The 25,540-nt window shown below is 40.7% G+C and overlaps 2 protein-coding genes and 1 pseudogene across 2 annotated transcripts; 2 read left to right on the forward strand and 1 right to left on the reverse strand.

The window, feature by feature from the left end:
- The first annotated feature begins 3,272 nt into the window (after positions 1 to 3,272).
- On the forward strand, positions 3,273 to 5,125 carry LOC149118481 (uncharacterized; annotated as a pseudogene).
- Positions 5,126 to 5,140: 15 nt separating this feature from the next.
- On the forward strand, positions 5,141 to 6,169 carry LOC149118482 (uncharacterized). The gene has a single exon (XM_089287093.1). It carries the CDS (start codon positions 5,231 to 5,233, stop codon positions 6,167 to 6,169), a length of 939 nt encoding a protein of 312 aa, XP_089143219.1. The 5' UTR covers positions 5,141 to 5,230.
- A 478-nt stretch (positions 6,170 to 6,647) lies between these two features.
- LOC110066451 (NACHT domain- and WD repeat-containing protein 1-like) lies at positions 6,648 to 18,569 on the reverse strand. Its single transcript, XM_089270662.1, has 9 exons — positions 18,125 to 18,569; positions 16,253 to 16,342; positions 15,389 to 15,707; positions 14,393 to 14,595; positions 13,714 to 14,044; positions 12,388 to 13,115; positions 11,715 to 11,927; positions 10,561 to 11,100; positions 6,648 to 10,317 (listed from the first exon to the last, which is right to left on the reverse strand). Exons 2-9 carry the CDS (start codon positions 16,310 to 16,312, stop codon positions 7,681 to 7,683), a joined length of 5,031 nt encoding a protein of 1,676 aa, XP_089126788.1. The 5' UTR covers positions 16,313 to 16,342; positions 18,125 to 18,569; the 3' UTR covers positions 6,648 to 7,680.
- Between the last annotated feature and the right edge of the window lie 6,971 nt (positions 18,570 to 25,540).

Raw genomic sequence — 25,540 nt, forward strand, 5'->3', positions numbered from 1 at the left:
AGCTGAAAAATGGCCTGTAATTGGCTAATGATGAGTTCATCCCACTGTCCAAATTTGGTGAGAATCGAAACTAACGCCAATTTTCTGTCACGTTTTCAATCTGTGGTCACTGGAGTGACCAAAAATCGATACATCGGTCGGGATAGAGTTTTATTATTAAATTATATGACTTGTGTGACTAATTTGCTAGCCCTTTACTCGTGGAAAACACCAATTAAATTTAATCATGACTTTTAAGAAAGAAAGCTGTTGTTAATAGTGTTATTATCGTGTCATTTATATCGTTCATGCCCATACATATCCCGAAGAAAGTTCTACAAAGATTAAGACCATTACGTCATCGGAGATTTGTCAATGGCTACCACTGAAGGTGCAATAATACAGTTTGTGTTGATCAAGTGATGTGATGTCTACAGTAAGAAAAGAATCATCAATGACTGCTTTGGAATGTGCACTGCCTTCCGACGGTAGTGTTAAGCAAACAGTTAAATTTTAAAAGCGCGGTTATAAGATCTAACAGATCTTCTTGTTTCCAGATGGTTTCTCGCAAACACGAGCAACAAAGCTTCCAATGTTTTAATCTCTGTTTATCGAGCAGAATCGATCTCGATCTCATTACAATCTAGGTCTCGCTTGAAACTTGAACCGATTTAGGGCCTGATTACATGGCGAATTTCAGCCCGGCTTCTGAAACAAATTCTCATGAAATCAAATTGGCGATTACATGGAGAAGGATTCATCCCGGGCCGCAATTCAGCCCGGGCTGAAAATACTAGCCTGGTTTGAAAAACCGGGCTAGGATTTTCAGCCCGGGCAAACGGGCTAAAAAGTCTGAAAAAATCCCATGTAATCGAAACGGAATTTCATCCCGGGCTGAAAAGCAGGAAATAAGATGGCTGCCGCTACGAAGTAGAAGCTATCTCAGTGGAATAAAGGCGATAAAATAGAGAATCCCTCTAATTTTAAAGCTCAGATGGAATATAAGAACATCGAGACAAGGTTAAACAGCACGAAGCTGTCAGGGAGGCCATGAACTTGGCAAGCTTGAGGACATATTTTCTTTATATGCAAGTACGTCTTTCTGGCTAAGAGACAGGTTTCGTTTCAGTTCCATCATCATTGTAGGGTGTTACTATCCCAAAAAGTTAAAAATTGAGCGCCGACAAAAGGTCAAACTACGAGAGAAGCAATGCGCCTATTTTCACGATTCGTGTTCTCGGCGCCATTTTGATTCTCTGGAGACTTTTCGCACACAATTTCATATTTGGCACCGAGGCTAATATTTCAGCCCGGACTGAAATTCGTTATGTAATCGCAACAAAATTTCAGCCCCCCAAGCCGGGCTGAGATTTCAGCCCGGGATGGAATTCGCCATGTAATCAGGCCCTTAGAAAGTTTACTGGCTATGTGCACCGAGCAAAACAGGCTCAAACAGAAACTACATTTTAGAGGTCAAAATGTGTTAAACAAACCTTATATTATACAGTGCAGTTAAATAGCTGAGAACTGACTAGAACAAATATTGAGCAAAAACCTGGCTTTTTTCTTCCTTATTTCTTGGCCTTATCTAAATAGGTATTTACTTTTGTGAGCAAGTCGTTCACATTGTTCAAGGTGTCCATGGCTTTCTGTCACATTTTTTGATGGGCAAGTTGTGCTTCTTTTGCGCGATCAATCTTTCGCTTCTTCTCCTCGTACCTACCATTCTCTTCTTCCGAACGATCCAATGATGAAGCGACCAATTCATTGTCAAGTGTTCTTTCAACAGCTTCCGCTTTTCGTTGACATGGAGTCATCAGCGTGGAATACTTTTACTGAAGCTTTTACCTTTATCCATAGTTATCTACCAACTATGCTTTATCCTGGTTGTTTTCAGAGCGCACCGACTCTTCTTCGATTTCTGCGTCCCATGGGCGCCATAAATTTGACATTTTGAGAAAAACCCTGCTTGGGACTTCCTAAAAGGATGACTGCCAGCGCAAAATGATGTTTTATAAAAAAAATTTTGCACACGTGCAAAATATGCAAATTCGTGGAATCACTGTTGTAAATAAAAATGGACCTACAAGAGATCCAAGCGGTGGTGTTTGATATTTTGGCATTTTTGTTGCTTTTAATATCAGCACTATCACCGTATGAATACTCAACTAGTGATGGACAATGAAGAACATATCCGCTTTGCTCAGGCTGGATTCCTAGGGCCGGGAGCACGCACGATGCGGTTTCCTTTCGACTGATGGAACATATTGGTCCAGAGGGCGTAACTTGGATCTACCACCCAATGCAAACCTTCTGGCTGATAAGGCGTATCCAGATGGTGGGTCACTACTGACACCCGTAAGAGCTAACCGGATGCCTTTATTAAATAACAGGGACAGAAGGCGAGCGCGAAGGTAAAACAAGCTTCTGTCTAAGAGGAGGGTAAAAACAGAACACGTTTTTAAGGAAATAAAAGCCTACAAAGCAATAGGCCAGATTTGGTGGCACCCACGCTGGCTCATGCCTGTGTGCGTGAAGTTAGTTGCCCTTTTATCTGAAAGAAGGGTGAGACTCTTCAAAACAGTCTAGAAGATACGGCGAAACGTAACTTCAACAGTTCTCCACAAATGTCCACAAATGCGCGCGCGTTCTATTTACGTACTGAACTGCCTATAGACGCACAGTAATTTTGAATGCCAAAACGAAATTAGTTCTTGTTTAGGCACGTTTTAGCGTGTGCACGTAATCATCCGAGTTATTTCTTCTTGTCATCGAATAACATACATATTGCAGTTGTTGAAGCTACGCTTTATGAACGTTTCCAAGCGGCATCTGGAATGTGAACACAAATTGCTTGTAGATCTGTTCAATGAAAATGTATTTTCCGCTGTTATTCCAAGTAATTAGTCGCAGTTGTTTTCGTCTCACACCTGCCGCACCCACTATTGTGCATTCTGTTTTGCATGGATGTCCTGATTGGCCAGTTATTAGTATTTATACTCTCCGCTGTCTCTTGAGTACCATTCACGCTCGCGGTTCCATACAGTTTATTCATCTTTCTGGTCTACAGGCTGCCGTTCATCAGTTTTCCGTTGGCCGTAAAGCTAAGAAATAATAAGTCAGCTCGACTTCATGCTGATTTTGTGGACCAAGCTGTTCTTGAGCTTGTTAACTCTGGTCGGGTGCGTATGGTTAATGAACAGCCTTTGTTGTAAATCCCTTGTCAGTTTCTATACAGCCATGCGGTAAAAAGAGGTTAATTCTTGATTTGCGTCATGTCAATAAGTCATTAATTAAGCAAAGCGTTAAGTACGAGGACTGGAAAATTGCTATGGCTTATTTTGCGAAAGACGCGTACATGTTTTCCTTTGATTTAAAAAGCGGTTATCACCATATCGACATTGCGCAAGAGCACCAAACTTTTCTGGGGTTTTCTTGGCGGGCGTCTGATTCCATTAATGAAGTATTTTATGTTTTCACTGTGCTCCCGTTCGGTCTTTCCTCTGCCCCCTACGTTTTCACAAAGGTTTTGAAGCCTTTAGAAAAGTATTGGAGAATACAGGGTCTTTGTATAGCCATCTTCTTGGACGATGGTTGGGCGATTGTTCAGGATAGAGAAAGTTGTCGCACTAAGGCCCTAGCTGTAACGGGGGATTTGTATAACGCGGGTTTTGTCGTTAACGAAGACAAATCGGTATGGGAACCCACCCAAGTATTGGACTGGTTGGGTATAACCTGGAATTCGGCACTGGGTACTTTAAAAATTGTAGAAAGAAGAATTCTTAAGGTCATCAATACAATTGATCATATTATTGAAGCCGATTTCAAAGTGTCTGCCAGAGAGTTGGCCTCCTTCACAGGTCAAATTATTTCCACCGGGCCTGTAGTTGGTAACATTGGCAGGATAATGACCAGACATTGTGTCTTGTCCACCTTGTGCAAAGATAACTGGGATTCTATATTCCGTCTCGACGATTACTGCAAAGAAGAACTGTATTTTTGGAAGGAAAATATGGTTAATATCAACTCTAGGTATTGCTTTGTAAGTAAAGATCCTAGTTGTTTTGTATATTCGGATGCCAGTGCTACCGGAGGTGGAGCAATTATTGACTTTAACAATGATTTTGTGTGTCACAAAATGTGGTCAGAGAACGAGAGAGTTCAAAGTTCAACGTGGAGGGAGTTGTCTGTTATTGAGTTTTCATTGCAATCATTTGCCTCAGTGTTGGAAGGATCACACGTTAAGTGGTTTACTGATAGCCAAGCAGCTGCTAAGATTGTTGAAGTGGGCAACATGAAATTAGGTTTGCATGAGATGGCCCGAAGGATTTTTGATAATTGTATTCGATCGGGGGATTCATTTAGAAGTGCAATGGATCCCTCGCACTTCGAATCAGCAAGCTGATTATATAAGTCGTTTAATTGATACTGATGATTGGCAAATTACTGAGAATTTTTTCTTTTTCTTGATGGCCGGTGGGGCCCGCATAGTGTTGATTGTTTTGCCAATTATTATAATCACAAGCTCCCCAAATATTTTTCGAGGTTTTGGAACCCCAATACTTCGGGTGTTGATTTTTTCTTTCAGTCTCTTCGAGGAGAAAATTGCCTAGTAGTCCCTCCAGTTGGTATCGTCCCACGCGTATTGCATTATTTGAAATCTCAGCGGGCCGTTGCTACGCTCGTTGTACCTCTTTGGCCCTCGGCTCATTTTTGACCTTTAATTACACACAAGTATAGTAGTTATCTTGTGGCTCACAGTATTCATATCGGGAGTGAGGTTCTAACCCGCGGAAGAAACCTTAATTCGCTCTTAGGGTCTGGTCTTTTCACAGGAAATATTATTGCCTTTAGATTGAAATTTACTGAGTAATTTATTGGACGGTGTGTCCATTAGCCTAATGATTATTTACATTTGGTGGCGCTGGCCAAAGCAATATGTTGTTTATCTATGTGGCACTGGCCTAATTAATAGTCTGTCATTTCATGTGGCGCTGTCTTAAACAGTGTATAGTTGATTTATGTGGCGCTGGCCCAATCAATGGTTTTTGATTTACGGGGCACTGGTCCATTCAATAGTCTATCGTCTTACGTGGCACTGGCCCCAACAATGATCGATTTTTATACGGCTCTTGTCTGTTCTTTTATTATATATGTTTTGTTCTTGTCTTTCCAGGTAATCTTATCAAGTAATTCCTGGAAAGGCTTTCAACAATTTTCTTCAATCAACGTTTATGAGGTTTTAGAAGTTATGTTGAAGTCCAGGGCGGATACAACTACTAAAGCCTACGTTCGCGTTATTAGAAAGTTCTTGGAGTGGTCTAAAAGTAGACATTTCAACATGCAGTTACCTTTTCCCCTTAGTGTTGTTTCTCTATATTTATTTGAAGTTCAGCAGTCTTGCATCTCTAGTTCCTCAGTAATTTTAGCCCATGCTGCCCTTAAATGGTTACATTCTTTTGTCCCTAGTTTGGATCGTAATCCTTTGGATAGTGAATTTTGCAGGAATATTATCGAATCTGCTAAACGCCAGAAATCACAGCCAGTTATGAAAAAGAAGCCTATTACCACAGACATCATAAGGAGTATTTTAGATACTCATAACAAGAAAGATGCTAATTTGAAGAATCTTCGTATCGCTGCGTTATGCTCTTTAGCTTTTGCAGGATTTTTTCGTTACGACGAATTATGCAATATTGTTCCTAAGCATATTGAATTTCACAGCGATTATATGAGAATCTTTATACCTCGTAGTAAGACAGATGTTTATAGGGAAGGGCATTTCGTCTTTATTAGTGCATCCAGGTCTAAGTACTGTCCTGTTGGTGTTTTACAACGGTATTTAGATTTATCTGGTATTGACTTATGTAGTTCTCTCCCTTTATTTAGACCGCTTGTTTTTCACCGTAGTAGTTCTAGCTATACCCTGAAAAGTGGAAAGATTTCTTATACTACTTGTAGAGATATCTTAAGGGATACCTTAAGTCAGCTGGGCCTCAACCCTAGTGATTATGGTCTTCATAGTTTAAGATCCGGTGGTATTACATCTGCGGTACGTAATAGTAGTAACTCGATTCCAGAAAGACTTCTTAAAATACATGGTAGATGGAAATCTGATCCTGTCAAGGATATGTATGTTGAAGAAAGCCTTGAAAACAGGTTACAAGTAACTAAGTATTTAGGTTTGTAATGCGTTATCGACCGTATATTAATTTCTCCATGCAGTAGTGTGTAAAAAAAAAAAAATTGTAAAAAAAAAAAACAAACAACAACAACAACAACTTTGTAATTTCTTTTTTTTGCAGTCCACTCTGTATTAGTAACTATCTTATAATAAACTGTTTTGGATCCGCTTGCGCATCCTACCATATTTCTCGTGTGATTTGTTTGTATTACGGGAATTCAAGGGTAAAATGATTTACGTTCGTTTGAGCGAAGCGAATTAGAACGTAAGAGTTTAAAAACACCGTGTTTATTTGCCTGTTGTAGGCGCACGTGCGGAAGTTTTCTCTTTTTGTACACACTCATTAGCATTGGAGGATTCTAATAAGCATATAAGAATCGGGGTTTGCGAAATCACTCTGTTGCTCAATAACAATTTCTCGATTCTGATTGGCTTCTTGCACGGGCCTGGTTCACAATAGCACTGTCCAATGATGAAATGGAACTTTTACCGCAGCTAACTTTATTTTACAGCTAACAACAAACGATAATTAACGACCATCAATTGTTTACATTCCACATCAAAAGTTGTCTTGCTGTTGTTTCTTGAACAATTAGTTTACTTCTGTCCTCCCGTACTCCAAAGGGACAAAAAAACGTAATAAACAAAATAAAAAGCTGAGAAAATAAAATGACTCCTAAACAAAGGAATTACAAACGTTATTCCATGCACACCCGTACACAAAGACAGAGCTATTAATTTGAGATTTTTAATGACAATGAACCAAGGCCAACACAGAGTAGTAGAACAAATCCTTACACTTTAAACGCTCAGTGGCGTTTCTTCCTGTTCATCACTTGCCATATACAGCTTATCTTTCAAGAGGAATGAACGGGAACAATTGGAGAAGATCAAAATGGGTTGCATTGGGCTTCATTCACGTGTATCTGAACTTGAATTAGTGTTATTTATAACGGTCTGAAATCATCCTCGTTTGTTTTGTGGCTGTGATTTGGCCAAAAGACTTATGCTCCTGCTCTGACAATTTGAAGTTTAGATGTCGTATTTACCGAAAATAAACAGAATTATCTAAAATACGGTGACCCTTAAATGGCTGTTAAACGATTAATCTAGTTGCTATGTATTTCATGATTTAAATTTCTATAAGATAGTAACACTGACAAAAAAGGAGTTTAGTTTTGAAATCCTTGTTACCCTTCGCGTTTCTCTAAATCTTCTGTTTACAAAGCTTTTCTCTGCAATTAAGCAGCGGATTTTTGTGCATAGAAAAATTCGATGTACAGTATTAAATTAAGTATGAAAGACGTCGGGAGCGGTAAGTCCGATGACTAACTTCTTTAAATATCTTTTTGAGAGAACGAAGAACATTTCATTTCATATTATTTACAACTATCTCCATTAAGTTCATAAAGGACGCTCATCTTGAAAAAGTATTGCACGTGACTTCACCAAGAGAACAGGCACAGGCAACACAAAGAGACGACATTATTGCAAATATTATAGGGTCCAAAATCCAATTAGATCAACACCGATAAATGTCCCTCTAGGGGCTCTCCCTCGTATGGAGACTGCCCCGAGAGGTCTTCTTCTTTAAACGCCGGAATTCGAAGTCTAAGATTTATCTCGCGCGACTGGTCAGGCAGACACATGGTAACGTGACTACCAATAACGTAAACGTGTCTGGACGTGGGTTCCCAATCAGCAGTGAATGTAGCGATACCCCTACCTTTTTGAAGATCCCACGCGTAGAAGTGGTTTCGATGAAAAGTATACGCTACTGCGTTGCTTGAGATGAGTATCTTGTGCGCGGGCTCGCTTCTGTGCTTGTGTAGTATTTGCCCCGTAAGAACGTTAACTACAAGCAAAGTTCCGTCTCGATGGGACGTGACAGCGAGTGGCTGCAATTCCGTGGATAAACCTGAAGCAACGACTTCTTTCACTTTCAAGGTGTGCAAAAGCTTTGCGGGATTTCTGACATCCCAAATAAGAGCAGTGTGATCGTCAGCTGAGCAGAGAAGATACCTACCTTTATCGTCGACGGAAGCTGCACGCAGTGTAAGTTGCTTCCCTTTAACCTTCAGTAGCTGATGCTCGTCTGTGTCTGTATGCAGTACGATGAGCGGGAGAGACTTGTTCGGCTTCTTCATCCTCTGCACCAGGGAACACACTATGACGTCACCACTGTTACTGAGCATGGCATCCGCCAGGCGAAACTTTCTGCCAAAGCCACGTTGTTGAACGAGCCGCCCTGTAGAAACATCCCAAGTCTCCAGCTGTCGTTGAACTCTCGAAAAGGCCAGAAAATGCGCCTCCTTCACGAAGCCCATGGCCCAGGAATGACCAGCGTTGCCATCCATCCACCGTAACACGCTGCCGTCTTTGAGGTCCACAAAGGCAAAGGCGAACTCTTTGCGTTCTTCGATGTAAATCTTTGCCACTGCTTGTGTAGAATTCAGCATTCTAACCTCGTTAACTCCAATATCTGAGCATCGCAGGCGTCGAACAACTTTTGACAAAGGTACATTCCATACCGAAAGCGTCTGCCCGTCGGAGCCCATCGATGTTGTTACAAGGTGGCGGTCATCAACGCCAGGATAGACACCGCTAATCTTCTCGTTGGCGAACAGATCGCTTTCTGCGCAAGTCTCCTCTTTGGGCGGATATTTGCAAATGCGAAGAATCTTGTCAAAACAAACAGCCAACACCTGTCTACCATCTCTTGTAAAAAGATTGGCACAATCGACTCGACTTCCCAAGAGACGGCTCTTCGGTGTTTTTTGTACCTCGCCGCTTTGCAAATTTGTGACAAGAACGAACGCGTCGTTATAACTGATAGCTTTTGTCCCATCTTGGGTTAGCTGGAGACGATGTAAACCAAAGTAGGCTTCGTATTCAGGAATGTTCTTGACCAAAACTCTGGTGTTCAAATCGTAAAGAAAGACGCTTTTGCGGGAGGCTGGGAGAACAACAATTTGGTTCAAGGCAGATATTCTGACTTCTTTAACTTTCTCGCCAACATCAATCATCGTTAATTCCTCGCAAGTTGAAACATCCAGAACATGAAGGCCTTGCCCGTGCAGACTGTACACCAAGAACTTTCCTTTCGCGTCCATAGTTCTGGCAGTTTCACGTTCTAACTGTCCAAGAGCCAGTGCATGCAACAAGTTTCCGTCTGCAGTGTTCCAGATCTTAAGACCCGTGTCAGTCAGAGCTGCGACTACGTCTTCGTTGCTACCAAAGGAGACTGAGTAGTGGAAATTGTAAAACGCTTCGCTGAGGGCGTCGTAAGTTTGAAGAACTTGCCGTGTTTGTAAGTCTACAAGAAAGACTGTTTTAGACCCGGCTAACAGAAGCCTGTCTTTGTGATGTTCACTTGATCTAAGGAACCACTTGAAAGCTCTTTCGTTCTCCCAACGAAAGATAACACGGCGGATCAAGTTTCCAGTACGGACATCAAGAACTTTAATCTCGACGCCATCTTTGGTTGGATAACCGACAAAAGCTGTCTTTCCATCGCAACTGAATTCGCAAACTGCATTCTGATCACCAACCTCGGTGGATGACATCAAGGGACCTCCAGGCGAAGTGAGACACTGGGAACTGGGAACGAAACAAGGCACACTAGAGTTATAGGCGTCTTTCACAAGCTTGCCGACAGATGGATGTCGTCCGCTGTTATTAAAGCTCTGTAACCTTCCAATAAGCTGAGGGGCCAACTGTCGCGGATCTTTCATTAAAGCCATTGATGATAACCGCATGAATTTTTCAACAATTTCGATTTCATCGTCGTCTCCGTACCAATTGCGCGCTGCAGAAAAATCCTCCAATACAACATCTAAAGAGGTTGCTCTGAGTTTCGCGAGTAAGAATTCAAAGTTGCAAAGTGCCTCTTTCTTGAGCTGTTCCAGCTGGATGGATTTCAACAGGTGGTGAGGCAGTTCGTTCAACTTTCGGAAGTTGAAAACGTTTCGCTCCTCGTTTGTTTCGTACATGAGAGGCTGTTTGGCCACAAGTCTGTCCATGTAGATTGTCTCGTTGTCCTTGTTGACAAACGGTTTCTTGTTTCCGTCAGCCCAAGTTCCAAGAAAATACTCGCTCATGTTGTAGTGAATGATTTCACCCTGCTTGCCTTTGAGATAGCGATCCCTCGCCACCTGAGAGATGAAAACAGCAACAACGTATATCATTTTAATATAAGCGATATATAACAAAGGAAAAAAACCATGTGATCGCTGAGCACTAGCAATGACCATCGCATAATTAGCCATTAATTAAGGAGATAGCGCGGGGAAGTGCTTTGGAACCTGAATGGCTGAGAATAATGTTTCGTTCTGATTGGTCCTCTGATGATTTAGCTGTCAGTTATTGTCAAATTCTGGAAAGTAGTCAGAACTCACCTCAATAAATTGTCTGTGATACCAGTATACCACAGGTAACCCATTTGCACCACGCTGAATCAGATAATCCCCGATGTCAGCATGAATCCGGAACCACAGGGTAGGCAACATCCTCCTTATGGGAGGAGTCCAAAACTGATAGACGTCATTCAACACAGTGTCATCTAGAGACAGAAGATCCTCCAGCTCTGGCTCTGTCACGCCCGTCTTGGATGCCGTGATGTAACCGAGTGCGTGACTCACCAGGATTTTACCATGCAATCTTTCAAGGCGGTCAAACAAAGCACTGATGATTTCTTTGATAGTGGATTCCACTCGCTTTTCGCTGATTGGCGTGTACGACTTCCACCGGCAAGCTTCGTCGAAAGCCAACTTTAAGTACAGCGGTAACTGGCAATTCTGGAACGCGCGGAGGATAACATCCTTCTGTGGTTGCTGAAGTGCACGATTTGTTGACTTGAGCCAGCTGCTTAAGATCAGATCAGCCTCTGAAGTCGCCATCTGAGGAACTTCCAGGAAACACTTCTCGGGAAACATGGTCTTAACAAAGCACGAACAAAAAAAAAACGTTTCAAAATTCAAACAATTCTATTTGTTGCTTTCACGGCAGGGATATTAACGTGTAGTTGATAACAGGCTACCAAGGCAACAATTGATTCTGCCATTTATGTAGACATAAATGGCGGCTTATATCAATGCCTTTTAAGCCACGTTTACCTTCGTTCAGTGAAAAACAATCTCTAGAGTTGGTGGAGGAGGGATAATGATGCAAGCAGAGAGGTACGACAGAGGAGGGGGGAGGGACTTGTTAGGAAGGAGTCAGGAAGCGTACTCAGGAAAGAGGGTGGGGATTAGGTAGTAGTGTTACGGTGAACATTAGACAGGGAGGGCCAAGACAGCATGCAGAAGGACGGTGAAGAAGGAGACGACCAAGGCCGGGTGGTCGTGCTGGAGTGTAGCGAAAGCAATATTATAACGAGAATGGTATGTCTGTTGAGCTTAGCCACATAAATCCTCCTAAGTTAGAAGGATCGGTGACCCACGAAGATCGTGAACTTGCCACTAAATATCTCACCGTTTTAAATACATTAGCTTTTGAAATGTCTAATTATTGCAACACCTCCTGTAAACGGGTATTTCTGAATCGAACTCACCTTTAAGTTAGGAAAAGTTTCAAATTCCTCTCCTGGCAGTGTAGACATGATGACCGACACATTTTCAGGTAAATTTCGAGGCCACCACTCCAGCCGTCTTCCACCATCCTCTGTAGACAGTTGATCAAGCGAGTCTAGAATGAGCACAACCCGCATTTCAGCACAAGCCTTTTCAAGGCACGTTGGAAAGAACTCTGATAACGACTTCATGTCCTTCAAGCAAATAATTACGTCCGTTAGTGAGTGTAGAGGGAAGCGTTAGGTGAAGATCTACCGCGGAGATTGGTGATGAAATCGTGAAAATTACAAAATTCAATTTTCCAAATCACGTTGTGAGAAATGTGTGGAGAAGAGATAAGGTAAAGAGTAATTTTCATGAAGACTTTAAAAAATAATACACAGTAGCTAAATACGATACATTAATGCAAAAGAGGATGTGGAATCTCCGTAGAACAGTCACTCATAACTGAAAAGGAAAAAATTGTGATGGCCATGCTCCCGGGCCCCGGAGCACTGAGCTCAAAGAAAAAATAATCAGTAATGTGTGAAGGTAAAGGGGTAATGTGTGAAGGGGAGCAGGTTATCTAAGTTATCTAAGCAATTAAGAATCGTCTGAGCAGTAATCTTAGGAAGAGACATCACAATACAAAGTTTGCGAAGGTGCTTTACTCACATCCGGGATATTAGCAGTGTTCTGTCCCGTTAATTTGCACAGCTGTTGACAGATGCTTCGTAGCAGAAGCCTGGCACTAGACGAGTCTGGAGACGTTCCAAGAAACCTAAACACAGCAAAGCAGTTCTGATTTTCCAGCCAACGTTTCACGTCTTTGGCCATCTTTGCCAAGATGGAAGTCTTGCCGCAACCCGATTCACCATAAATCACAACAACTCTCTCCCCATTGCTGTTTATGAAACCGTCGCGAATTGTCCCCAAAAAGTCTTCCCTTCCGTAAAATGACTTACACTTTCGCAGACAAAAAGATGCGTGATCCAAAACTTCTTTCGTTAACGGGTCATTGATCTGCAGCGTATCACTCTCTTCCATTCCTTCCTGGATCATTCCACAAAGAGTTAAGTAAAACCTGTTGCATAGGTTTTCTATGTATTCTTTATGCTCTCGAGTAGAGACTGGGTCGACACCGTTGTCGGTCCATGAGATGTCGTACTGAATGACATTGTTGCTAGGCAACACTTGAGGTATCTCCTCGTCTTGTAACGAGTTTAAAAGCTCTTGCGCGGTCTCGTCAATATTTGAAGCATCCTGTGTTTTATCGATAAATTTGGACGCCTTAGGTTTATGAGTGTTCTTTCTTAAATCCGTGATGACTCTTTTAAACCAAAAGCAGTGTTTTGTAGGTGACGGGGAATTGATAATGCCACGTCGAATTTCTTCTTCTGTCACTGAAGGAAACGAACAACAGTTTTAGCTCAACGAGTTTCTATTTTGCTAAGCTGAGAATTGATTTGTTTCAAAATTCATACAACCGGGAGTGACTTTTGTCGATCACGGCCAGGTTACTTTCTTTCAAGTTTTGCCCCTACTTAGTTCCAAGCATTAAGCTTAAATGCACAATGTGCAAAGTGAAAGATACCATTTTCTTCGATCGAAACATTTCAATAAAGAGAACTCACTTCTTATACAGTTACTCAGTGGAAAAGTGCCAGGTTGCAAAAACTAATTATGCTTGCTGACTCGAAAAAAAAAAAAAAAAAGAAACGGCTTAGCCTGACTGTACTCCCTTAATACACCAGCATGTGAACAGAACTCACGGAAAGGAACAGAGTGGAAAGGCCGCGATCGAAGGGAACCGTGGGAAAACTCGAGTAACTCCTGAGCTACACCGCAAATTTCTATTGTTTTTGTTTGTTTCCATGTCTTTTGAAGTAGTTCACCTGTCTGCTCCCAGGTTTACATTGAATACATGTTGCAAGGAGAAATACAATGTTAATCAGCCTTGAAAAATAAAGAGTTAACAATAAAGCGATTATACTGCCTCACCCGACATGTAGAACTTTCTTCTTTCGTCCTTCGTTAAAACCTTGTCCGCCGCACGCCTCATTATAACATGAAGTCTTTCATACGCCGCCCACCACTTTCCTCTTGCCTCGTTCCTCAGTTCAAGGTCACGCAAGTCATTGTAGTGAGGCAGGCGTGACGAGATGGGTTGTAGGACGTAGACTGGTGGAACACTGTTGTCGTCCCGCCAATACCAGTGCTTCAAAAGATCACAGTCTTCAATGCTTTCCACTGCTTTCATAAGACGTTCAAATTCGCTGGCTGCAACACGAGGCTGAAGTGGACGATAACCGTATTTCTGTCCCATAAAAGTCTATAAACAAAATAAAGAAACATACTACTTGAAACGTGTGTGGATCACTATTTTTCATCTCTTCTTTAACTTAACTTGTCTTGCATGACAAAACAAATTCAGATTTCTATCTTGTATCAAAAATGGGACTGAATTTGTAGCCCTAACCTGTCTGCTAGACCTTAGGCTAAGTCTCCAGCCATGGGTGTTTCGGCGCGCCCACGATCCTCTCCACCGTGGAAGGAGAGGATCGCGGGCGCAGCAAAACAACCACGCTGGTTTTCATAGGTTTCTAGTTCATAGTTGGCAGAATTCGAGTTTGATCAATTTTCATCTTTATCACCTCATTATCATGCAAGTGGTACTTACTACAAAGTTAGGACCGGTTGACAGCTTTTGACAGGTGGTCAATTCTCTCATACATAACTCTGTCATCATATGATCATCTGTGGCTTCCTCCCTGATTCCCCACCTCATGTCCACCACTTGGAAATCATAGCCTCGCTCCTGGCAGAAAGACTTCAGTTTGGGATAAACCTGTTCCATAAGAGTGTTTCGCTCAACTGACGTGTCTGAAACAAACAATAGTTAAACAATTGGCCAGTGCCATCAAGGGTGACATTAGGTGCATACTGTATGTACAGGCGTCGTAACTGTCTGAACACACGGTCAAGGTAGGCTGATGGGAGGTCAGCAATGTAAGTATGAAACATGGCTCAAAGCTTGCACACTGCCAATGCATGACTCCAGTATTCATCTTGGGGAGGGACTCCTACATTTACCTGATGGGAATGATCGTAGTATCTCTCCCAGGGAGTGGAGGGGGGGGGAACTCCCATATAAAAATGATGGGAGTGCTTGTCGTAATGTTTAGGGGTTAAAAATGCGGTTTAAGTACCTCTTAGGGTGTTAAGCCTCAAAAGGTTCACAGCAGGAGCTTTTGTGGTACCTTTTAGGGTGTTAAGCCAAAAAATATGACAGGAGATAATGTGTTATGTAAGAAGTGGTACATCTCAAGGGAGAAAACAATTTCAAGCCATACACACAAAACAGAATCTTGGTACCTCTTAGGGGTTCTTTTCAAAATTAGCCCCGTCATTTTTATATAGGAATCCCTCCCCCCTCCCCTGGGTATCTCTTAGTGATCAACATTTTGGTTCAGGTATTTAGTACTGCAAAAACACCACAGTAACCAGATGGCTTAGTATTTAATAGCTTTTTAAAATTGGAAAATGAATTCAAGCCACAACCAGAAAATGAGGTTTTGGCACCTTTAGGCTTTCACACTTCAGTACCTGTACGTCTCAACCTACAGGTGTTTACTTGAGGAATTATTAACCCAAATATTATTCTTAATTAAAATACCTGTAAATGTTGAGCTTGTAAAAATTCTCACAACTTTCACATTCTCTGGAATATCATCAGTGATATCCCCAATCAAAAGCTTTCTTGCTGGCAAACTGTACACCACAGGGTCTTTCTCAGGAATCTTACGTCCCATCTGCAAATCAACGGGCACCAGGTGGTCTTGTTTTGGCCCTTCATAACTTAGGTCCCTTGATGGCTCATTATCATCTGCCTCACTTGCCAATGAAGTCTCACTGTCACTTTCATCGAAATCATCTTCCTCTTCAACAATTTCATTATCAGCCAACCTTAATGTTTTGCTTAGAAATGGAGCAGGCTGTCACACAAAACAAAAAGAATGATTAATAGGTCTGCACTGTGTGCAGACAGATAGATATATTTTATCATGGCACAATATGATTTAACTGTGTTTAAATCTCTTGAACCATAACACATTCCTTGTATTATCATTTTCATTATTTCCATTATGCATCAGCATTTGTCATGTCTAACATCAAAATACTGTACAATTTTACTAGTGGAGGGACAGTTTGAGTGCCAAGTAAGACTTAATAACCCTCAATACAAGGTCAGGAGATTGACTAGAATTCTAACTTACTACATATATTAAATAGCAGCAATACCAGACTGCTTGCAGTCTGTTTTTCTCTTGGAAATCAGGAAGAGAGACAGGGTGAGGGTTTTAAGACAAGAAGAGAATGGGTTGAGACAAAGGTTAGATAAGGGTGTGGCACACACCTTTCACTAAAGCCCTTCTTATCCATTCCAACCTTTTCACATTCACAATCGCAGGAATAAACAAGGACTACAAGGACTGCACACCAAACCCAACCCATATGCAAACAGTATTATACTAGTTACCTGGTTTGGATGAATGGTATTGATGGTATTAGATTGAGATACTGAAGCTCCACATCCCATTGTACATTGAACAAGGTTAAATCACAGGGTCTGATGATTAAATGATAAGAAGGTCATTCCGAAAGGCCGGGTCTATAAGGTTGCAAAAGTATGGAGGGGTATATGAGGCACTACTTTAAAGAAATTCAGAAACAGAGGACCATAGCATTTGGTACACAGTAGTTATAATCCCTGGATAATTAAAAAATCTAGAATCTCTGGAATGCTATTTCCATAATCTCACAGCATATAACAGACTCAAAAATGAACCTAAGGGGTTTTTCCCTAGTCCACTTCACTTCACTAAATTCTTTCTTTTATATTTCACAGCAAAAAGCTGTTGTCTTGCCTCCTGTTAAGTAAGACCTCATTATAAAATTGAATATAGCATTCTCTGGTAAAAATATTAAAAAGCATGAGCTTTTGACCACCAGTCTACTGTCTTTGACAAAAAAAAATTTTTAACTTTGCATTTTATCACAAATTTTTATTCGTCAAAGACAGTAGACTGCCTGTCAAAAGCTTATGTTTTTTCATAATTTTTACCAGAGAACGCTATATTCAATTTTATCATGATCAATCCCGCAGGGCTCAAAATAAGTGTCGTCTAGTCATCCGGGACAAGTAGACTGTCCTACTGGGTAAGTGGCTTTTCATTTTCATATGCCCGATGGGCATCAGGCAAGTCATCTACCATCTAAAGCATTAAAAGAGCAAACTAAGAGTTGCCCAGGACAAGCAAAATTTGAGAACTACTTGTCCCAAGGGCAAGCTGGAATTCAAGTTTTGTTCATTAAAAGAGCAAACTAAGACTTGCCCAGGACAAGCAAAATTTGACAACTACTTGTCCCAAGCGCAAGCTGGAATTCAAGTTTTGTTCATTAAAAGAGCAAACTAAGAGTTGCCCAGGACAAGCAAAATTTGAGAACTACTTGTCCCAAGCGCAAGCTGGAATTCAAGTTTTGTTCGATCCCTGTGCTGGCAACGGATCCATGATATTTTTCAGACCTCATTAATGTACTTGAGCTTGTTGTTATAATACATTTCCTGTTTCCACTGTTTTTTTGACTTTTGTCAGAGACAGATCAGCCATGCATCTTTTTGTGCCAACATAGTGATCATTCATGAAACATAAAATTTCTGTGTTGTTTTGATCATGCATGTCTTGTGTCTGCATTCAGGGTTTTTTTTGCCTACAATTTTGTACAATCCTACAATTTTGTACAATCAACAGAAACAGGAATCATGAAAAATATTGCAAATTAATGCTAACGAAGCTTGTGCTTCAAAGTCATAGATTAACTTGACAAATAGACAGAATAGTCAAGAGTTCGGTAAATTCAGTTTACCCAAGTTGCTTGGTAACGAATCCAGAGAGATCAAGTGTCAATGGTCCATTTTAGCTGATAAGTTTACAGATCGATTGACCTCATTACTATTGAATCTAACCTCATGTTTTTCTCTCGTCTTTAAATCATTTTAGCTGATAAGTTTAAAGAACGATTGACCTCATTACTATTGAATCTGACCTCACTTTTATCTCGCACCTTTAAATTAATAGGCACGTTTTTACTGTTTTATTGCACAAAAATGAACTGAATAATTTACAAAGAAAGTAATGCCGCCATTTTGTTTTCATTCATAGTCACGATCGATTCTCACTCTAATATAACTGAAGACCATTTTACAAGAGACTTAACGTTAATTAAATGAGTCCTTGAAATTGTTCATAGCAATCCATGATCAGGTAAAAAACTTCCGCCGGAGGTCGTCGCACACGAGCCATGAGCTAAAATTATTGCAACAGTGAAATGCGAATAAGCTGAAACTTACCTGTAAGCATTGTTTGAGGTGTTTTCAAACTTTCTGACAGTCACACCGTGTAGTCACCACCGGTTAATGGTGTAATACGATATAAATAAAGTTTTCAAGTAAAATAGCCCCGATTCAACCAATTCGTTGTTCAAGATGCAGCCATATCATCCGACCGTTCGTACACCGACTCCCGGGACAACTTTGGCGAGATTGCGTGACTCGAGGTCACAAGCAGTTGTTGCACGCGCTCGACGCGCTCCTCCCCACTCCGTCCCCAGCAGCCAGAAGACACGAGGAATCGATTTCCAGGGTGTTCTACCTTGGACCAAGTTTAAGGAACATTGCGCGAATACTTCAAGTAAAAACTATTTGAAACTAAGTCAACCCCCAAAAGTGTTCCCCAAATACAAATTAAATCGATTTAAACGCAAAATCTCTCCACTAATTAGTAAATTCTTAAAATTTCTCAGACCTTCTGAGTCCCTTTAAAAATAGGTCCGCAATGCGAACTTGTGTGGGATTTCAGTCAAATAAAAGTTGATGCTCTATTGATAAATCAGAAAAATTGTAGCTTTACAGTGAATCTATATACATTTCGTCGTGTTGTAGAGATGAACATTGAGTAAAGATACCGTAGAGTCCTGATTGTAAGATCCCCTGTTACAGGAGAAACATGTTTGGACTTTAGTTTCCAGGAAATTCGCTCCCCAACGATTAGTTACTCGGAAATCTTTACCGTGGTAAATGAACCTTTTACCAGTGAGTATGACCAATATTTCCGGAGGTAAATTTCGCGTAGTTAATACCCATGGATACATCAAAAAGATCACATGCAGTGCCCTTGACATTTAATGTGGTCAGTTGCATTGGTGTTTTGATGTCTAAGATATTCAGCAAAACACGTTTCAATGTTTGTCATTAATATGTAACCGAAACGGAAAAATGTTTTCCTCCATGTGCCATTTTTGTTACCTTGGCAAAATCCCGTGTAACCGTTGTTTCACAACGTATACTAAAACCCAGCGAAAAAAGCAACAACAACAAAAAAAGACAAAAAACAAAAGTCAAGGTGGGTGGGGTTCATTGAAAGAGTCATTGAAGTAAACACATTTTGCAGGTTAGGCTTGTTTTTCGCAGCAGGGGCGAAAACAAATGACATCATCGAAAAGCAAGTGCACACGAGACGGTTTAGTTTTTGGTTGTGATTCTGGACCGTGCAGTCAACAATAACATGGCCTGTTTCGTCGGGATGCCAGATGACCTGCTACACAACTGGGACAGTTAATGTTCCCGAACACAACTTTTGAATCGCGTTGGCTTGGGGATGTTTACTGTAGGAACAGCTTTATTTCATTAGCTACATTTGTCCTGGGATTTGTTGATTAGTTCCAGCGGAGACAAATAGACTAGTTAGCCTTAGCTCTTACGCAAATGCTCCCCCCCCCCCCCCCCACCCCCCTTCATGAAAAATTCAGTCTGTATCCGGTCGAAATTGTTCGGAAAAGTACTCTAAAGCCATAAGAGTAAGCCTGAACCAAGGAACGGCAATAGAAATGTTGTCTACTTTTATTCCTCAGCGGAAATATTAGAATCGGTCGCTGGTTGCACGGAGTTTATTTACGATAAATCAGCTCCGATTGCAAATGTCAGCTAATATTCGTGCTTCCAGCTGAGAAAACTGTATGTAAATTATACTTTTTAGAAATTAGCTTTTGTGCTTAAACATGACCAGTCAATGTGAAAATGTTTAGCGTGAAGTTTGAAGGCAAGTGAAAATATTTAGTCCTTTTAAACTTGTGAGTCTACGGAAACTGCACCGTCACGCAACGAATCAAGAAATCATGGTTTATCAGTCAAGAGGACCTCAACTTGCCAACCATAAATACACAGATACTGGGGTTTGTCATTATTTTATATCTGTCCGTAAAACTTCGGTTGTTGATACAAATATATTGATTTTAGCAATAGACGGGAGTTGAAAGTAATGAAATCAATCAAGTGTAAATTTTATTCCGACGGTTGCAGACTGCGCGTCGCGACATGCACAATGTTTACTAGAATTCATTTTCCCCAGAAATTGTCGGGATTTTCAGCTGATCAAAGGAATTTCAATGTGACATAGTTTAAATATGTAATCGCAGAAAGTTCTGTCCGAGAACTGGAACTTTGTATGATTGTTGTATGATTGCTTGATTGTTCCTTATTCATCCAAGAATTTTGCGCATACACAGAAAGCAAATGTTTACCCACCTTACAATAAATGGCGCGTAAAAAATAAATACGGCAGCGAGTGTCTGAAAAACACTAAGACCTGAGGCCTAAGACTCCCTCCGAATCTCAAAAACAAGTCAAAATTCGCCAAAAAAAACAACGCCCTGTAAGAGTAATCACACATCTAATAGCCGCCGCTCAAAAACACTCAACCTTTTGCTAGTGGAACCCAGTCTTTGCTCTTGTGGACAAATAATAAAATAAATATCCCTGGCGTTGACAAAGTGTGTGAAATCCCACACAAAAATATGCCAAATAATATAAGTCCGACTATTTTGAAGCCCAAAATTTCTTCCGACGTTAAACTTACTCTTTTGGGAGCAAAAATAAGCCCTAGCCCAGGGCCGGCTTACCCCAGAGGAAAATACGCAGGTAGGTCACGGAGTGAAATATCTTGATAAGGACATCTTTTGAGGGAGTTGACAAAAAAGGTATGAAGACAGTCATATCAGTAGTAACAGTTTTATTTACAAATTTAAACTACATACAAATGACAAGGAGACTTGCTGCTATTTCAAACTGAGAAAAAGGAGCTAAAAGGGGCCTTTCAGATTACTTTCAAAGCCGTTGGACTTTATGGAGGTCTGGTTTTTGCATTAAGGTGGTCTTATACCTTCAGATACAAATTTTCTCCAAAACATGACATTTTTTCGAAACATGAAGATTCAACATCTCTGACTATTTGCAAAACACATTTTGAAACGATTTTCCTCTATATACCATGCGAAACCTGTTTGTTATGTTTGTAACCGCTGTTTGTTTTCTCTTTCTCCTTTTCTCTCAAAACGGCCAAATAGACGGATCATCAATATTTCAAACACGATATTTCCATTGGGTTTCAACCGAATGTTATCAAATTTTCATGACTGGTAAAGGACACAATTTTCTAGGTTGTCAACTCTAAAATTTGCAGTTTATGAAATATTTTTCCCGTTATTCAGTCAACATGGTTAATATGAGTCAATATAAATAAACTCTTTCCCATTTTCACAAGGACACTGTTTTCGGAGATTTTTTGTCTCGAACCATTGATTAGTACGTTATCGTGTTTATATATAATTAACACCTCATTCGTTAACTGTTGTGGTATGTGACTTGGAGAAGATCATTTTTGAAGTCAGAGTGCGAAGTTCTTTAAGTGGTACCAAAACTGTCCGACAGAAAATTATTTTTAAGGTTTGAGACCTCTCTAAAACTTTTTTGGGTCTAAGTTTTAGCCTCATTCGCTCCTGTAACTAATACAACTAAGTACGTGTACCGCTTGGAGGGGAGGGGTGCTTATTATCGGCTTTCTACGTTACGTGACAGTGATATCTTTATTGTAGTTAGCCTATTCGTGTTTGAGGTTCTTTATGCTGTAATTCAGTGATCGATCGTGATGGCCAGTATTGCGGACATTCAGTGGGCTACCTTCTGTTCCAACATTCTTTACCAATGGTCCGGTTTGTGGACATTCTGGAAAGCGGACACACGCCAGGTTAGATACAAGTTTCGTGGTGTTCGATCGTTTATAGCCCTCGACGAAGCGAAGACCGTAATCAAGCATCAAAATCTGTTTGAAACAGAAGACGGCACGGAAAAACTGTCGCGCCCGGGACACGAAGGACCTTGGGAAATTTTCAAGAAAGATACTGATGAAAGTGGATTTTGCCATTCAGCTATTCCAGAAGCAAGAGCTGTACTTCATTCCAACGGCGGAGGTGTCTGGACAAGAATAAAAGATGTTGTTGTAAAGCCGCTTGCTGCCGAGATGTTCCTGTGTCGAGGGGATTTTCGATGCAGTGTGATTGTTTCGTACGACGAATCAAAGCAACTTCGCTCTTTCGGGACAATCCGAGAGAAGAAGTTGAACACGCAAGATGAAATGTGGTCATCAAGTGCAGTGCTACAAAATGGTCTTGTCCTTTCACACTTAGACGAGGATTTTACTGGCGTCGAGAAAACCTTCGACAAGAATCTTCAGCTGAGTGTTGTCTCGGAATGCAAGTGGAACAAAGAGTCTTGGCTTAATGGTTCACAGCATAATGGCGCTGAGGCAAACACCTTGTTCTTTCTTCCCGATAACATTTGTCTGTCTGCCCCGAGTAAACTATCAAGCAACTCGTTTAGCTTGCGATCCTGTGTATTGTTTCCGCTTGGAGAAGAAAAGGAATTACAAGAAGTGACCGTCACTTATTTCGATGGCTGCTTACACTCAGTAAGACAAGGACTTTATCACTAGGGTCTGTCGAACTGTGTGAGATGTTATTGACCTGAAGGAGTTTTGGCGCTGTGTAAGTGTATCTAAGAATATCTTTCCGTCTATTATGTTCATTGTTATGGTGGTAAATCGGTAAATAGAGGGCGTTCCACACACTATTGTCACGTGACGAAATATGAAACCCTTTACCTCACGTAACGGCGCGCGCAGTCACTATTTCACTCATCACACATCACAGGTATCACACATCACACATCACCGCAGGTATCATACATATCATACATTTCATCACTCAAATATAAACGCTTCTTTACCGCTCTTTGGTCAGCAAAAGTAAATGGAGGTTTCCAGTTTTTTTTTTTTCCTGGAGAAATCATCTCAAGAGTAATTACACTTCAGCTGATATACCAGAAAGGCTATTTGTAAAGATGTAAGGCCTTGCATATCAAATGGTTCCTAGTAACATTTGCGCGCACGGTCCCTTGATTTTTAGCTGTAAGAAAAATGATGGACTTCAAGTATTCTAATACAGTGGAACCTCGATTTAACGAAGTCGCCGGGAACCGGCCAAATTTGTTCGTTAAATCGAGGGTTCGTTATATCGAAAACCTCGATATAACGAATTTGAGGGGAAACGACCAAAATGTTCGTTATATTGAGGTCATAGTTAATGATTGATTTGTAACACAGGTGACTTCTGTCACGCAATTCAATGCAATTTTCGACACCCAGAAGTGCCGCGTTTTGAGATGCATGGTGGCTTTCAGTATCAATTATTTTCTCTCTTGAGCAGACGCGCAGCTTTTGTTTGCAAAAGAATGACACTTTCAGAGTAGCGATTAAAAAATGTTGCAACATAGAGGTTATACAGAAAATTGTCTAGGTAAACAAGGAAACATTGTAATTCGTTATATCGAGGTAGATTTAAGGTTTGGGCTTCCGGATTATGTTCGTTATATCGAAGAATTCGTTATTTCGAGGTTCGTTATATCGAGGTTCTATTCCATACATTTTACTGTAACTTTGGCCGGGACATAGAATATCGTTCGTTATATCGAGGACTTCGTTAAACAGAGGTTCGTTAAATCGAGGTTCCACTGTATAATACTAGGGTTTATTGTTTCTTCTTTTTATTATTATTCATTTGTATAGAACATTTTTTATTTCATTTATGAAATACATTAGGTGGGCGACGTTTTTCAAGTACTCTAGATGGCTTTATCCCGCTGTTATAAGACATTCATAATATTTTAATTTACCTACAACTGAATCATTAAATTTTATTTTTCAGTAATGTTTTTTGTCGTATTCTGATTGTAAAATTACTATGGAAATGTTTTCCGAAAATACTACCCAATCTCTGCGTGATTTGTCTTTATGGCGCTTGTTGAAGAAGTCGTCGGAGGGGTGAGTGCGGCTCTGACAGTTGGGAATACATGTAACCACACGTGAATGTAAAATTTTCCTCCGTGAAAACTGACATGCCGGTGTACGTTAGAATAAAACATAATAAAATGAAAGTGCGCAGTCAGAATCCTGGCAAGCATTAAAGCTTCATCATCTGAGTTACGTGGCATATGACACGTTAATAAAGTCATTCATTAGTTTGTTCGTTCGTTCGTTTGTTCATTTATTAAAGACCCTGCATCACAATCAGAAATTGCCACCGAGAACAAAATATATCTCGTCACGGGTTACACCCCTTTTCTAAGTCGTATGAAAGTAGCTCGAAAGTCGTGAAACGAGCGTTAGCGAGTCATTTCTCTGCAAGTTAGACAGGTGTCCGTTTAGAAAGCCTGTGAACAGGTCTTAAGGTTGGGATGTATTAGCCAAGGACGGGAAAAAAACGGGCGAGGGCATTCTAGAACTACAATGTATCCCACAAATAAAATCCTTTTATTTTTTTTCGAGGACCCTCCTGAAAACCACCTCTAGGTGATTGGAGACCTCCTCTTAAAATATTAGTTTATTATTATTATTATTATTAAAGTCTTGCCGCTTTTAACTTATGGTGCCGAGTTCAATCCATGAGCCTAGCGCAGTCAAAAGTCTGCTGGATTACTTGATGGATAGAGTCCTCCTAAGTATGTGAGCAGTTCCAAGGAGGACGGTCTTCTGTAGCTCTGTTATTATTATTATTATTATTATTATTATTATTATTATTATTATTATTATTATTATTATTATTATTATTATTAAAGGAGTCTGTTCGCAAGATAGGACTATATCGGTGAGCAAGGCCGAAGAGGGGGAACTGGAAAAGAAAGCCGCGTATAGAGGATATAACCCCTCCCCCTTCTTCCTTTATCCCCTGCCTTTCTCCTCCCCCATCAGTTCAGTCTTCCGGCCCTCTTGGCCTCCTTTCTTTGCGGAAATGACTACCATTCTGTAGACTCGAGATACGAAGCATGTTCTTTGCAGAAATGACTACCATTTAGAGAGAGTTAATAGTATTCCTGGGGTTTTTTTAACCTCTGTGCACGCGCGCGAGATGAGAGGTTAAATAACAGGAGAGGATCAAAGGCGTGGTGAGGGTGACAGCCTCCGACTTAGATTAGTTTTGGCTGATAACCAAAGTAAACTGATCCATATTAGATGTGTTAAAAAAAACTGTAAGGAGAAAGAGAAATATTCTCGGCTCTTGATCAGCCTTGCATCTTTTCAAAGTTTGTTTAATTTAGATCAGTGATGACGTCATATTGTTTGCAATTTAAAATGGTAAAATACTGTATAAACAATATCTCTAGGAATATTTAATTTAGTTTGCTTTTTGCTAATTCAAGAGGTCCTTGCTTGTTCAACACAAAGCATTTCAGTATGGGCTTAAATTCTTAACGGACGTGCTAGATGGATAGCGCTAACCCGTTTTTGTTTGCTGTAGCATCAGAAAATAACTGGCCTCTAACCCTCAATAGAAATCCCCGACGGGGAGGAACAGGCACAAGATAGGAGTCTTCCAGCAC

Source organism: Orbicella faveolata, unplaced genomic scaffold (genome assembly GCF_042242905.1).
Source record: "Orbicella faveolata isolate gen_17 unplaced genomic scaffold, um_ofav_v1 contig_1, whole genome shotgun sequence".
In the NCBI taxonomy this organism is placed as follows: domain Eukaryota; kingdom Metazoa; phylum Cnidaria; class Anthozoa; order Scleractinia; family Merulinidae; genus Orbicella; species Orbicella faveolata.

Coding starts and splice junctions, on each gene's coding strand:
- LOC149118482 (XM_089287093.1), top strand. CDS start 5,231: ATGTTGAAGTCCAGGGCGGATACAACTACTAAAGCCTACGTTCGCGTT.
- LOC110066451 (XM_089270662.1), bottom strand. CDS start 16,312: ATGGGATGTGGAGCTTCAGTATCTCAATCTAATACCATCAATACCATT. Junction 14,596..15,388: donor TACAAGCTCAACATTTACAG/GTATTTTAATTA, acceptor TGTTTGTTTCAG/ACACGTCAGTTGAGCGAAAC. Junction 14,045..14,392: donor CAACCGGTCCTAACTTTGTA/GTAAGTACCACT, acceptor TTTTGTTTATAG/ACTTTTATGGGACAGAAATA.